This window comes from Mycteria americana, chromosome 8, assembly GCF_035582795.1.
Source record: "Mycteria americana isolate JAX WOST 10 ecotype Jacksonville Zoo and Gardens chromosome 8, USCA_MyAme_1.0, whole genome shotgun sequence".
NCBI classification, from domain to species: Eukaryota; Metazoa; Chordata; class Aves; order Ciconiiformes; family Ciconiidae; genus Mycteria; species Mycteria americana.
In genome coordinates, this window is record NC_134372.1 from 1,675,009 (window position 1) to 1,687,784 (window position 12,776).

At 43.1% G+C, this 12,776-nt stretch overlaps 1 protein-coding gene across 2 annotated transcripts; it reads left to right on the forward strand.

Annotated features, from left to right (window-relative positions):
* Positions 1-1,479: 1,479 nt before the first annotated feature.
* On the forward strand, positions 1,480-10,177 carry YIPF5 (Yip1 domain family member 5). Of its 2 annotated transcripts, XM_075509861.1 has the most exons (6): positions 1,480-1,625; positions 2,002-2,112; positions 3,693-3,865; positions 5,171-5,316; positions 7,365-7,546; positions 8,198-10,177. In XM_075509861.1, the coding sequence occupies exons 2-6, from the start codon at positions 2,012-2,014 to the stop codon at positions 8,358-8,360; spliced, it is 765 nt and encodes a 254-aa protein (XP_075365976.1). In that variant the 5' UTR covers positions 1,480-1,625; positions 2,002-2,011; the 3' UTR covers positions 8,361-10,177. The 2 variants fall into 2 exon arrangements, with proteins under 2 accessions (XP_075365976.1, XP_075365977.1); XM_075509862.1 differs by lacking the exon at positions 1,480-1,625 and having other exon boundaries at positions 3,697-3,865.
* The last annotated feature ends 2,599 nt before the right edge of the window (positions 10,178-12,776 follow it).

The window sequence follows — 12,776 nt, forward strand, 5'->3', positions numbered from 1 at the left end:
GTTTATACAAGGATTCACAGTATCTTTTTTTTTCATGAATAATAGGAAAAAAATCCTGGAAAGAAAGAGATTTTTGACAATTCAAAAGTCGCTTAGCACTAAATTCCTCTGTGACCTCAAATACATTAGTACTAAACTCTTACTGAAAACCCTCTGACGTTACCTGTGTACGTAAACTGGAGTGAAACCAGAATTTCGCACCCAGCTGAAAGCAGATGCCACTGCTGGGCATAAACGGACCCCGTGAACCTGGCAGAGGCCAGAAGCCTGACAGCCTTTGTGCTTTACTTCAGGAACTTACATGGAAAGCGCGCGTACCGCTCGCTGGGGATGCAGCAACCGGGTCCTAGGAAGACGCGGCGGCGTGGGAGGGAGGCACGGGGCTGAGCCAGGCTGAGACACGAGCCCGGGCACGAGGCCACCGCGCGGGCCCCAGTCGCTGCCCCGCCGCCGGAGCGGGCATCGCTTCTGCTTCCTGCTCTACTCGTACCCGTTCAGCTGAGGCCCCGCAGCCTCTCTCCGCGCTCCCCCAGACTGATTAAGGACTAATTGCGAACGCAGCAGGGACAGAGACGGGAGGAACACGCGACCGTTACCGCCATCCCCGGAGCCCTGTCTTGGTCCGTTTCGGTGCCTCCTGAAGAAAAGGTCAGCTTTTCCGTAACGTTTTTCACACCGTCGCATCTGCGCCGCGTGACCACAGCAAGATTTGCCAACTGGGTTTCTGCAGACTTTTCAGACAGGGTGATATTGATGGAAGGATTTACAACCATAATTAAATTTTTTTACATGTCACTGGTGGCTGCACCAGGAGAGAACAGTAAAAATAAATAACAATTAGCGGTTACACAGTGCATTACAGCTTCACCTCACAATAAATCGGTATCGCTCTTCCTGTTTCACAGCTGGGGTATCTGACCCTCAGCACCTAAGATGAGGCAAAGCAGTAAAAGGAGGTACTACTAATGCTTTAATGCCGAGTGAAATACGGACAGAACTTTATTCTTCGCATGTATTTAAAAGCCAGTGTTTTGCTTTTCTTCAGCTTTTAGGCAAAACAATGGGAGACAGAAGCCATGAACCTTCGAAGTCTCAGTTCTAACTGGGATGCCTAACAACGCAGGGAAAAACGCCAGCTCCGCCATCGCGGGGGCTGCGCGACCGCCAGGCCCCCGCCGCCCTGAGGGGGGTGACCGCGCCTTCCTGCAGGACGAGCCCGGAGCCTCCACACCCCGACGGTGGCGGCAGGGCGGTATGGGCGGTATAGGCGGCAGGGCGGCATGGGCGGTATAGGCAGCAGAGCGGTGCGGGCAGCCACCCCCCGCCACCGCCGCCATCCCACGCTCCGCCGCCATCCCGCGCTCCGCCGCCATCTTGCCTCCGCCTCGCGCCCCGCCCCCTTGGCAACGCGGCGGCGCGCGTGCGCGGCAGGCGCGGCGGCGCCACGCAGGCGGGGGGCGGGGCGAAGGGCGGTGCTGGGGGCGGCGCATGCCCGGTGGAGGCGGTCCGCCGAGCGCGCCGTGCGCACGCGCGGCCCCGCTGGCCCCGGAAGTGCTCGGGCCGCTGGGTGACACGTCGCAGGGGCCGCGGCGGCGGGTGCGGGGCCGGGCCCGGAGGGGCGGCAGGTGGGTCCGAGCCGCGGGGCCGCTGCTGCCGACGCCGCCTCTCCGGGCCCGCGCTCCGGCGGCTTCCCTGCGGGGAGAAGAGGGGCTGCGGGCCCCGGGGGCTGGAGCGGCAGCCGAGGCGCTGGGGCGGCGCACGGCGCGGCTGCGGTCGGCCCGAGTGAGGGCGGCGGGGGCCGGCGTGGGGCCGAGCGGCGGGGAGGGGTTCTCCCGTAAACCGCCTCTGTGCTTTCGGGAGCTCCGGGCGGCTCCGAGGCGGGGTTCCCCGGCCAGGTCCTGCGCGGAAGCGAGCGGGCAGAGCCTCTCCGCTCGGTCTCTCTGAAGCGCTCCCTTCCGGGGGGGCTTGGAGACCCGAGCGAACCCCGCTGTTCTCTTTCAGATAACTTGCCATGTCTGGGTTTGACGGCTTCAACACAGACTTCTTCCAGACGAGTTACAGTATTGATGACCAGGCGCAGCCCTATGATTACAGTGGAAGACCGTACAGCAAGTAACTTGCGCATGCCTTTTGAACTCGTGTAACGTGTGTCTTGTCGCAGCCGCTCCGTCACGGCTCCTCAGCCCCCCAGCCGGCGTTCGGGCCCTTCTGGGCCAGTCTTTATTCGGAACAGGACTGGCGTTTCAGCCAACTGCCGTTGCCTGTAATTGAATTCCTGTCGCTCTCTTTTATGAGGAGCATAACTTACGTTCTGGAAATGGAGATACAAAGCAGTTGTTTGAGTACCCTGCCTTCTACATTTTAAAGCAAAGATTAGAAAATTGAAAGAAAGGTTGAATGAGTAATCTTAATTATATGGATGATCTTCCCATCTTTGGGAAGAGAAACACCGCTGTTCTGCAAGGCCATCTCCAGTCGCTCGGGGAGTAACAGTTAGTTACAGTGTCACAGAAATGAGCCTGCAATGCCAGTGGTGATTCTGGGCTTGAGCAGGGAGGCATGGCGGGTGTCTCTAGGTCAGGGAGCTCCTGGGAGCCCTCTGCGAATATCCAGTCGCAGGGTTTTGGTCGGTTATGTGACCTGCGTGATCCCTGCGGTAGATGGAGCAGGTCGATGCCTGTTTGCGTCCTGGAAAGGATTACAGTGCCGTGATGAGGGTGAACTCTACTAACACAAGGAAAGAAAGGAGAAGGAGTTCTGGGTTTTCCTTTTTTATGTTCATATTTCCATAGTTAAATATTTTGGATGCATTTACTGCAATCTCTGTAGTCGGACTTGGAAATGGTTAGTGGCAAGAACAACTTAAGACTTTGTTTAGGAACAGAAGATAGCTTTGATTAGGCTCTTTTTTGAAGGTAGTAACGTATATTTTTATACATACAAATCCTGTAATGGAAAGTATTCCAAAGACAGTATAAATTGATTTGTTAGTAAATAATTGAGACTGAATAATAGAAACTGAAAAATTGCCCTTTTTTTTTCCCCTGCGTCATGTCCTGTAGGTGGGTGTCGTAATGTGTTTAGTGTCCGTATCGTAATTCCTCCTTATATGTCGTAGTGCTACTTGATACGCATGGTGCCAAAGTGAAGGGGAAAACATTTTTTTTTTTTGTTAACTAAGCTCATTTTTTAAATATAGAGGGTAACAAAACTGATAGTATGAGCAACTTTGTTCTCTAATAGCGTGTTTGCAAATAAACATTCTACACAGCAAATTCATGCTGGCATCAAGTGATATGTCAGTAGTAATTAATGGACAATATTTGAATAAGTTCGAGATGTAAAGTTTTCCTACTCTCTTACAGGTCTACAGCCTGCAGTAGTAATTCAGTCAATGGATGATGCTCATTTCCCCAGGCCCCTGACTTAAAACCAAAAAGGAATGCTAGCATATATAGCGAGAATTACCTTGCTTAGCTTCACAGTATTGTTTATAAGGGTTCGAATTGATGGACGTGGCTATATGCCTAAAAGGCCTGGATCTGAGTAGGAGATCATCTAATGTGACTTTTTAAAAAAGAAGGAAGGATTGTTTGCTGCAACTTATTTCCTGAAAATAAGCTTTGCTTTTGCCAGGACGTGTTTGAAATAAAAGTCTGTGTCTGTCCATAATGCAATCTCATTCTTTGTAGGCAGTATGGAGGCTATGATTACTCTCAACAAAGTGGATTTGTCCCTCCAGACATGATGCAGCAGCAGCAGCCTTACACAGGGCAGATTTACCAGCCAACACAGACGTACACTCCGACTTCAGCACAGTCTTTTTATGGAAGTAATTTTGAGGACGAGCCTCCTCTATTAGAAGGTATAACTTACGCTTTATGGCCAAAATCCAAAACTCTTCCCAGTTTGGGGATAAGTTGAGTAGCAGGGTGTGTATTCCCTACTTCTGAAAGTGCACAGTCGATTTGAAATTCTCATTAATTTTTTTTTTTCATTTAACTGTATTTTGGTATATGAAAAACATGTTCTTGTGTGAACTTCTGCAGTTTTAGAATTGTGCTTTATTACTTCGTACCAGCTGCTCTGTGGAAGACACAATTAAATGCATAACCTGACTTCATTCAGCTCTTATGACAAAACACTGTTTCTGTTGTTGCAAATAATGCTTATAATTGCCCACTTTTTGTAAAATAAATCAATGCAGTTAGTTTCAGTTGATTCTTTGGTTAGAACTGAAATCTTTCATTCCTAAGAAGGAATGCTGAACACTGCAGAAATTCCTGTGTAAGATACAGCCTGTGCAGAGTGCCAGAACAGATATGTGGTTAGTGTCTGGATTAATGGTTTTGGTTTCCAGCTTATATCCATCATTGTTCAGTGCCACAAACAGCTGAAGAAACCCTTACTGTTACTGGTTAGAGAGATCAGTATTCCTGATACCTATCACCTGTACCTATTCATGATACCTTCCACCCTGCTGTGCTTTTTTTGTATTCTTCAAAAAATTACTTTGTTTACATAGATGCTTTCCAGAGCCTGAGGTGGGTGAATGGTAACTGCATTCGTAACTAGGTTTTGACGCACAACTGTGGTCAAACTGTATGGATGGAGACTTGAAATCATATCTAGCTGGAGGGAGCTGTGAAACTCCTTGTCATGAGACACTGAGTGTTAAAAGGGGTGGGTGGTTTTTTTAGTGGGCTCAATGGCTGGTTTATGAAAGAGAAATCCACTGAGGGTGATCAAGTACAGAGAGACTACTTTGAATTAGAAATCCTTGAGCCACCAGTCACTGGAGACTTGGGGAATCTGCATGTTCTGTGCTTGTACTCTTTCGTACATACCTGCTTTTGGCCACTTACAGGGACAGGGTACTGGGTTAAATGAACTTTTGGGCTGACCCAGAACACTGCGCTTATGCTCTTACCTGGGCCTTTAGAAACCAGCTTGTCGCTTCCAAGCATTTGAGACCGGGAATCTGTGGAGGCAGCACGCTCAGTAGCTTGAGGAAAGATGGAATGACTCAATTCTCTGGTCCCCGTAGGGTGGTATCTGGAGGAGATTTAAAAGTGGAGAGGCAGGGAAAACTAAGAGTGAAGTAAATGGGGGTGACAGGAAGGGGAAAAAATGAAATAAATATGCATAATTTTTTTCATATAATTTGTAGAATTGGGGATCAATTTTGACCACATCTGGCAGAAGACACTAACAGTGCTACACCCATTAAAAGTAGCAGATGGCAGCATCATGAATGAGACTGATTTGGCTGGACCAATGGTCTTCTGTCTAGCTTTTGGAGCCACATTATTACTGGTAAGATATTGATTGCAAAATATTACTGTTTGTGCCTTAGTATTCTTGGAAACACTGGGGAAAAAAGCCAAGTTACCTGTAAGTTTATTGGAAGTAATTTCTTGGCGTGCAGGCCAAAAAGGCACTTCCTGATCAAGAATTTGTAGCTATGTGGAAGGAGGAGCTGGGCCTTCACACACGGCTGCTGGAAATTCATGAGTTCACTATCACTTTACTTCAGTGGAGCTTGAACCCTGGTCTTTGTGCTTGGTTTTTGCATGGCAATTATTTCAGTGTAATTCATATTTCTTTTCACACTTTGCTTTTGAGGAATATGGCTCCCTTTTGTCACAGGAATGGGTGTGACCCATGTTCTCAGATTTTTACCTGTTTGGGATTTTTTTTATAGATGGAGATGTTTTACTTTCAGAATCATACCTTGTCTTTTTGCAGCATCTCTCTTATCTTCTGTCTTATCAGGAATCAGAACAATGGACACATTAAATATTTGAATATTTATTTCATCATTTAGGAGTTTCTTTTATTTTTTAACTCTTATTGTGTTTAATATTTGAGTCTGTTTTTCACTGTATTTCTTTGCTCCATACTCATTTATTCATTGTTCTTTACTGATGTTCAAGAGGCAAGGAAACTCAAAATTCATGTGTAAAAAGTGATTTCATAAGTACTGATACGCGAGACATGACTTTCAGTATCAAGACTCAGCCTGGTAAAATGCTCCTAAAGTAAACCTGCTTTCAGATTGTTTATACTTCTTAATAGGTCGGCAGCTGTTGAAGCCTGGTGGTTTTTAGTTGAGCTTAATTGAAATAAGATTGTGCTTCAATGACTCAAAAGCGTCAATTATGAAATGACAGAGTAGCAGCAAACAGTCTTCCTTGTCATTGAAAGCTTCAATATTTTTAATTGTTTTTTTTCCTTTAAATGTCTTCAGGCACTGCATTTAATTTTTGCCTGAAATTTCACATTGCTGTGACACTTAGAACACAGTGTTTTGGTACCAAGGGGACTTTAAGCCTACTTTTATAAGTAACCTTTATTTATGGAAACTAGGCCAGTAGAATTAATGAACATGTTTGTAATAGGTACATTTGAATGTTCTTTTCCTAAGAAGTATTACTTTCTCCTGTGTGCTTTTTTTTTTTAAAATACATTGAGTGTAGTGAAAGAAAACAAGCTTAGCCTAGCAAGAAGATTACAGCAGATGTGATTGTTTTCTATAGCGCTTGAGGAGGAAGAGAGCTGGGTTATAGGTAAACTTAGTTTGGAAGTTAGTAGTGGGAGACAGACCTCGAAGCTACACACTATCGTAGCTTCGGTAACTTCGTGGTGCTGTGTTCCTGCGGGGTGGACACCGTGCATTGTGCGCGTTTTGACAGATGTTATAAGGGAAGCATCGATCTCATAATTGGAAAAACAGATGATGACATAAGATACGTATGTTTTGAAATAATGTGTGTATGCTTTCTGCATACTTGTTAGTAAGCAAAGTTCTGATTTTGACTTTTTTAAATCTACATGAGTTAATTCTGCCATTCATATACAGTGCTTTACAGCTCAGCTTCAACTGTTTCTGGGAATTTGTAATCATTTACGCTGTGCTATAACTTTGTGGAGTCTCTCACAGATTAAAGGACTTTAGCTCTGGATTTGTCAAGAAGTTCCTGAATTACAATTTTTTGCTCTTTATGCACTAGTTCTGTAAAGACTGTTATTGCAAGTAATCATTCGGCATGAGAAGTTAGTTGATTAAACCCTAAAGAATTAATATGCTTTTGCAGCCCAGATCAAAGAAGAACAATTCGATCAAAATCTGTTCATCAAGATAGGTAAAGTTAGGATAAATGTGCCTCTCGGGGGTGTAGAATATACAGGTGTCCTGGAATTCAGGTTGTGGGAAAATACTGCCTGTTGAATTTGTATATGGGAACTGGGGCTGGGGGCAAGGGGGAAAATGAAGATACTCTGTGAACATTCTTTCCTTTTCCCTTTGTGGGAGGCATTACTTGTTCTGGTAACTAACGTGCATTACTCTGCTTGACTTCCAGGCTGGTAAAATTCAGTTTGGTTACGTGTATGGAATAAGTGCAATCGGATGTTTAGGGATGTTTTGTCTCCTGAACTTAATGAGCATGACGGGTGTCTCGTTTGGCTGCGTTGCCAGCGTCCTTGGATACTGTCTGCTTCCTATGATCCTACTTTCCACTTTTGCAATTGTATTTTCGTTGCAGTAAGTACATAAACTTTATAGTACTAGATTCCTCTCCCATGAGATGGCGAAGGAAGTTATTACAAGGAATTTTCATATTCAGTGATGAAGCTGCATATAATTTGAATATGACGGGAATTTGTAGTAAGTGTAAAAACATAAATATCAACAGTCTTCAGGTATTTACTGGATGAAAGATAGGTGAATACTGGTTTTATCTGTAAGTCAATTAACAGCTTTTAAATACATAGACTTAAATAAGAATATCGAGTTTGTTTTCAGTCAGCTTTGAATCTGACAAATCTCGGTACTTGTAAAGCCTAAAAGTAATTATATTTTAAGATGCAAATTTGAATTTGGCAGAAGAAAATCAGTGTGATTACTCATAGTTATATGAAATTAGGGACTGAAAAGAAAGAACTTGCTACAGTTACTTTACCGCTTTTATGTTTCATATGCAGAAAGTTAATTTGGGGGCTTTTTTATGCTGTCATAATTGAATAATATCGTTCTGAAGTCTTTACTGGAACCATTTCATTTAAAAAGTCAAAGATAAAAGCTAAAATTCATCTTAGAATCTGTAAAAGGTGTTTGAAGGAGTCCAGTTACGACTCCTATAAGCATAGTTGCACAAGTCTTACATGAGTTCTCTTTTTATGTCTGTCTTTACAGGGGAATGATGGGGATTATTCTCACGGCTGGAGTCATTGGCTGGTGCAGTTTTTCTGCTTCCAAAATCTTTATTTCTGCCTTAGCAATGGAAGGACAACAACTTCTAGTAGCATACCCCTGTGCTTTATTGTATGGAGTCTTTGCTCTCATTTCTGTGTTTTGAATAGACTGTCCAAACTGTTGGACTCCAGTGGGCCAAAATGAAAACATCGACTTGGAACATTCAGTTGGACCAGAAGCAGCTGCAAACAACTGTATAGTGTTGCTATCCCAAAACTTAGCCCTGTTTTGAATCATCTGGAACAATGAAAACAAATGTCTCGTGTTCACTTTTTTAGGACTTTGAATACTGTTTTCAATTGACCTGAGGTGTCTATAGCTTTAATAAGTGTTCATGCTTATCAAGTTAATGTAATTTCTTTCCCATTCCTATATCTTTAGAAAAGTAACTTTTGGTTGTTTATTTCAGGGTTGTGTTTTTTGTTTGTGGTTTTGTTGGTTTGTTTTGGTTTTGTTGTTTTTTTTGTTTGGTTTTTTTTTTTTTTGTTAGGGAAGTGAGGGAGGGAGAAGGGTTGCAGTTATAAATTGATAGATTTTTATCAGCAAAAGTTAACAGAACTGCAGATGCCATAGGTTTGGGGTAGTCTTTGAATAAATCTGCAGTAATAAGGAACCTATTTCCTCTCCCCTCTTACCAAAAGCAAAATACACAAATGAACACAAGCAATTAGAGTATTTTCTATATTTTAACAAGTATACTCTTGAGTTCTTTGGTCTGATTTATTTGTTCATTTGATGTCATAGTATTTCAGGATTTAAGATACTTAAATTATGAATTAGAAAACAGATGCTTAAAAGTTAAAGGGATCTGTCACTGTCACACTTGAAATATGAATACATTTGGATGTCTAAGTAGCTATATGTTAACTTGGATTTCTGAAGATGACTTCGACTAGAGTTTCTTTTCCTAATGGTGCACATACTAGTAGATGAAGAGTAATCTCTTTTGCAGTACTTCCAAGAAAAACACCATTTTGAAAATGTTATGCTTGTCAGTATTGTAGTTACTGTAAAATAATTTAAGGCATATTGATTAAATTTTCCTTAAATTTTGAAAAAGGTGTTTGATTTTTCTAATCTTTCTTTTTTAATGGAGTTCAGTTACTAAAACAAACTTCAATATTAAAGCAAAATCATATTTAAAACTGTATTCAGTTAGTGGATTTGATACTTGCTTCGGTCACAAATAATTAATCTTACATGAGAAGTATAATCTAGTTTGTGATGTTAGTCACTTACAAGAAGTCTTGCAAGCATAAGAAGTGGGAAACCAAAAATGCTTGTTCTTCACATAAGCACTTGCTAATTCTTAAAATAAGCAAGAAAAGGATACAGACATATTTTAACTCATACCGGGGACGGGAGGTTACTTAAGTAGATAGTAATTCCCCACCCCCGCCTTGGACATGAAAAAGCTCTAGCAAAGTGCTAGTTTATACTTACCGTCTCTTCAGCAGTTTAATCCAAGGGATTTCATTTCGTTGAATTCACCACAGGTGTTAGTCTGATGGTCATCTGTCGTGTCCATGGAGTGACCTATCCATAGACTTCGGGAGTTGAATCACTGGTCAGACGTGTTACCTTAACACCTGGTAAGAGCCAATGTGCGAATGCATCTTCAAAGGGAAGCTTTCATCTTTCTGATACATGAATCAACAATTTCAAAGGCTCAGCACACATTTTTGTTCACTCTTCCCTTAGTTCTGCACGTTCTCCTAGAAATATCTTCCTAGTGCCACTGGAAGTTACTGACAAGGTCCTCCTTTGTTGGCCAGAGCCAGCTTTTGCTTGTGTCACTGGGAGCTGTGGGAGTGTCGTACGAGTGTAAAGCCTTTAAGAACCGAACGCTGATGCACAAAACCATTCTGACTCGTGTTATGTACTGTAACTGGCTGTTACAATGAATTTTAAAACACACACGCACATAAAAAACTTCAGTTTCCTTCCAGAAGCGAATTCAAGAGCCCAGATAATTTTCTACTTTGATATGTTGTTACAAACCCTAAATAAAAGTGGTGTGTTGATTTTATTTAGCAAAGTGTTTTGCGCTGTACTTCATAGTTATGATTTCTTTGGCTTAGTAGACCACATCTTTGTGCCCTGGCGCACAAAGTTCTTACTCCTTTTAATGAAGAACATCACCTGCTGATGGAGCATGGTGTCCTGTATTTGTGCAAATAAATTATGGTGATTACTAATGAGGCCTAATTAAATACAGAATTGCTCTAGCAAGTATAAAAGCTTACATACTTTCTTGAGCACATCAGGTTCTAATACTCAAATATTGTATTTTTGTGAAGCGGGCTAATTAAGCTTACCTTTCATATGTGAATATGGTTCATTTCTTAAAGCTTGCGCTGATTCTGTAGATAGCTTCCAGGGTGATTATTATGTGTTAAACTGTCACAAATAACCTTTTCTCTCACCACAGCACAGGCAAACTAAGTGCACAGGAAAAACACTAAAATTAGCTTGTCTCAGTATGGTGCTGGCAATACAGCTGCTGAATTTGGAAAGAGCATATGAAAAGGTATTTATTTAGACATATATGTTCACAAAGTCCTTGCTCTGGCAGTAGAGGATACTACACGTTCTACTCGAGCAGCGAGGTTTGACCAGTGAGTTTCGGGAGCATTTTGTGTTGTTCAGCTCACATTGTGGAGAATTTAGCAGTGAATTTCTGACTGGACTCTTGGGGGCAGGAGAGAAGTGGATGGGAGTAGAAGATCAAACACTTTAATTCACAGAGGACTTTATAAAAACACAATGTTATGTCTAGACTGGTAGTCTTAAATAGCCCAAATTTCTGGTACGTTAATTAATGTGCTTCCATTGACTGTGTTTATTGCCTTTCCAAAATCAATTCCATTGATTTTCTCTAATAATGTTTTGTTCTAGATCTTGCTTCAATTTTAGTCACATTTCAGACAATTTAATCTTGCCATCACATAGAATGACAAGATTGTATGCTGTAATTCTTTACTCCCACATTTGCCTTTCACATTTAGTAGGACTTTTTTTTCTTTTTAGTTTCTAAATCTGAACTCTCCCCCACAATCTGTTAACATCTGTATTCTCATCTAGTTTGCAGATGAAATACTAACATTACTTGCTTCCATCCTGCATCGTCTCTTGACGTTTTCATGTTACGCAGCTTAAAGCATTCAAATATGAATGCCGGTGTTGCTTTTTTAAAGCCGCTTTGGTTATCACACCTAATCTTGAAATTACTTCCTATTCTACAAAAGTTAAAAGTTACCTTTCCCAGTTTGTCCATTTTTTGTCCCAGTTTGTCGATGTTTTGACAGTGACTTTGTTTTTCAGGTCACTTGCTTGCTATGAGGCAGCTCCTGACTGCAGTTCAGTTTGTTTCTCTAGGCAACGTTTCTGCAAGTAATCACCAAATGACGTGGCACGTCCTTTACTAAAAAGCACGCTTTTTCTGTGCTCTTATGCCTTTCATCTGTGCACTGGTGTTGGCATCTGTTCTTGAGGGCCTGTTACTTGATTAGTGATGGATGAATACCTTCAGAAGCCCCAGACAGCAGGGACTGATTTGGTATTTTGTGTGAAGCCAGATGTTCCTCCAGCCTTGTGGCTGGAGAGGAGCATCCTGGATTTGCGTGGGGAGCACCGACATTGCTGTGCACCAGCATCGCTCGTGCTTTGCACTGCCTTCTCTCCAAAGCGATTACCTTATTTCCGTGGGGTTGAGCGGTCCAGACTGGATTACTGGAGCGGCCATTCGTTTGGGTCTGTGATAAGAAGCTGGAATACCCTTAGGCTTGTCTCCAGATCCCAGCACCGGGATGTTTTCACTGGATAATCTGTGCACGAAGGAACTGGGACTCTCGCTCCTCTAGGGACCGAGGGCTGCGGTTGGGCACACGCTTTGTGGCGCGAAGGCTGGGCTGGGTCACGGCCCAAGGGCAGTCAGTGGAGGGAGTCACTAGCTAATGCGCTAACGGTGCGTTAGTTCTTATCAATACCATTGTTTAAAAGTTTGTTAATGTTTTTTAGGAGCCACGTTAGCTAAAAGAACAGCCAGCGCTTTGGGGTATAACGCTTATGTTACACCACAGAAGCAGTGTTGGCAGAACAGAGAGCATCTTTTCGCTGTGCCCGTTGATTTACCTGGACAAGTTTTCGGTCTCTGTGTCTTCGCCGAGATGCTTTGGAGTGTCTGCTGTTAATGTTCCGTGCTGCATCTAACAAGAAATGAAGGAAAGGAGTAACTGGGACTTGCTGTTTCCTGCTTCTCCACTGGGTGGGCCTGCAGTATATCTGCTGCGCTGCGACATAGCTGACGTACTAGGATGTATCTGCTGTCCTGCAACGCTGCCCATGCACCGTAAGGCAGGACTCGGGCTGGCGCAGCTCAGCACCAGGAAGCCTTTTCTCCCCTCCTTCTTGTCTCCCACGACATCAATAGCAATTACATCCCCGGGCAGTCAACTGCTAATCTTGTCAAGCTGGGTTTCTGTTCCCTGTCATGGGGAAGGGATTCATTTCAGTCAAG

Coding starts and splice junctions, on each gene's coding strand:
- YIPF5 (XM_075509861.1), top strand. CDS start 2,012: ATGTCTGGGTTTGACGGCTTCAACACAGACTTCTTCCAGACGAGTTAC. Junction 2,113..3,692: donor AGTGGAAGACCGTACAGCAA/GTAACTTGCGCA, acceptor CATTCTTTGTAG/GCAGTATGGAGGCTATGATT. Junction 5,317..7,364: donor TTGGAGCCACATTATTACTG/GTAAGATATTGA, acceptor CTTGACTTCCAG/GCTGGTAAAATTCAGTTTGG.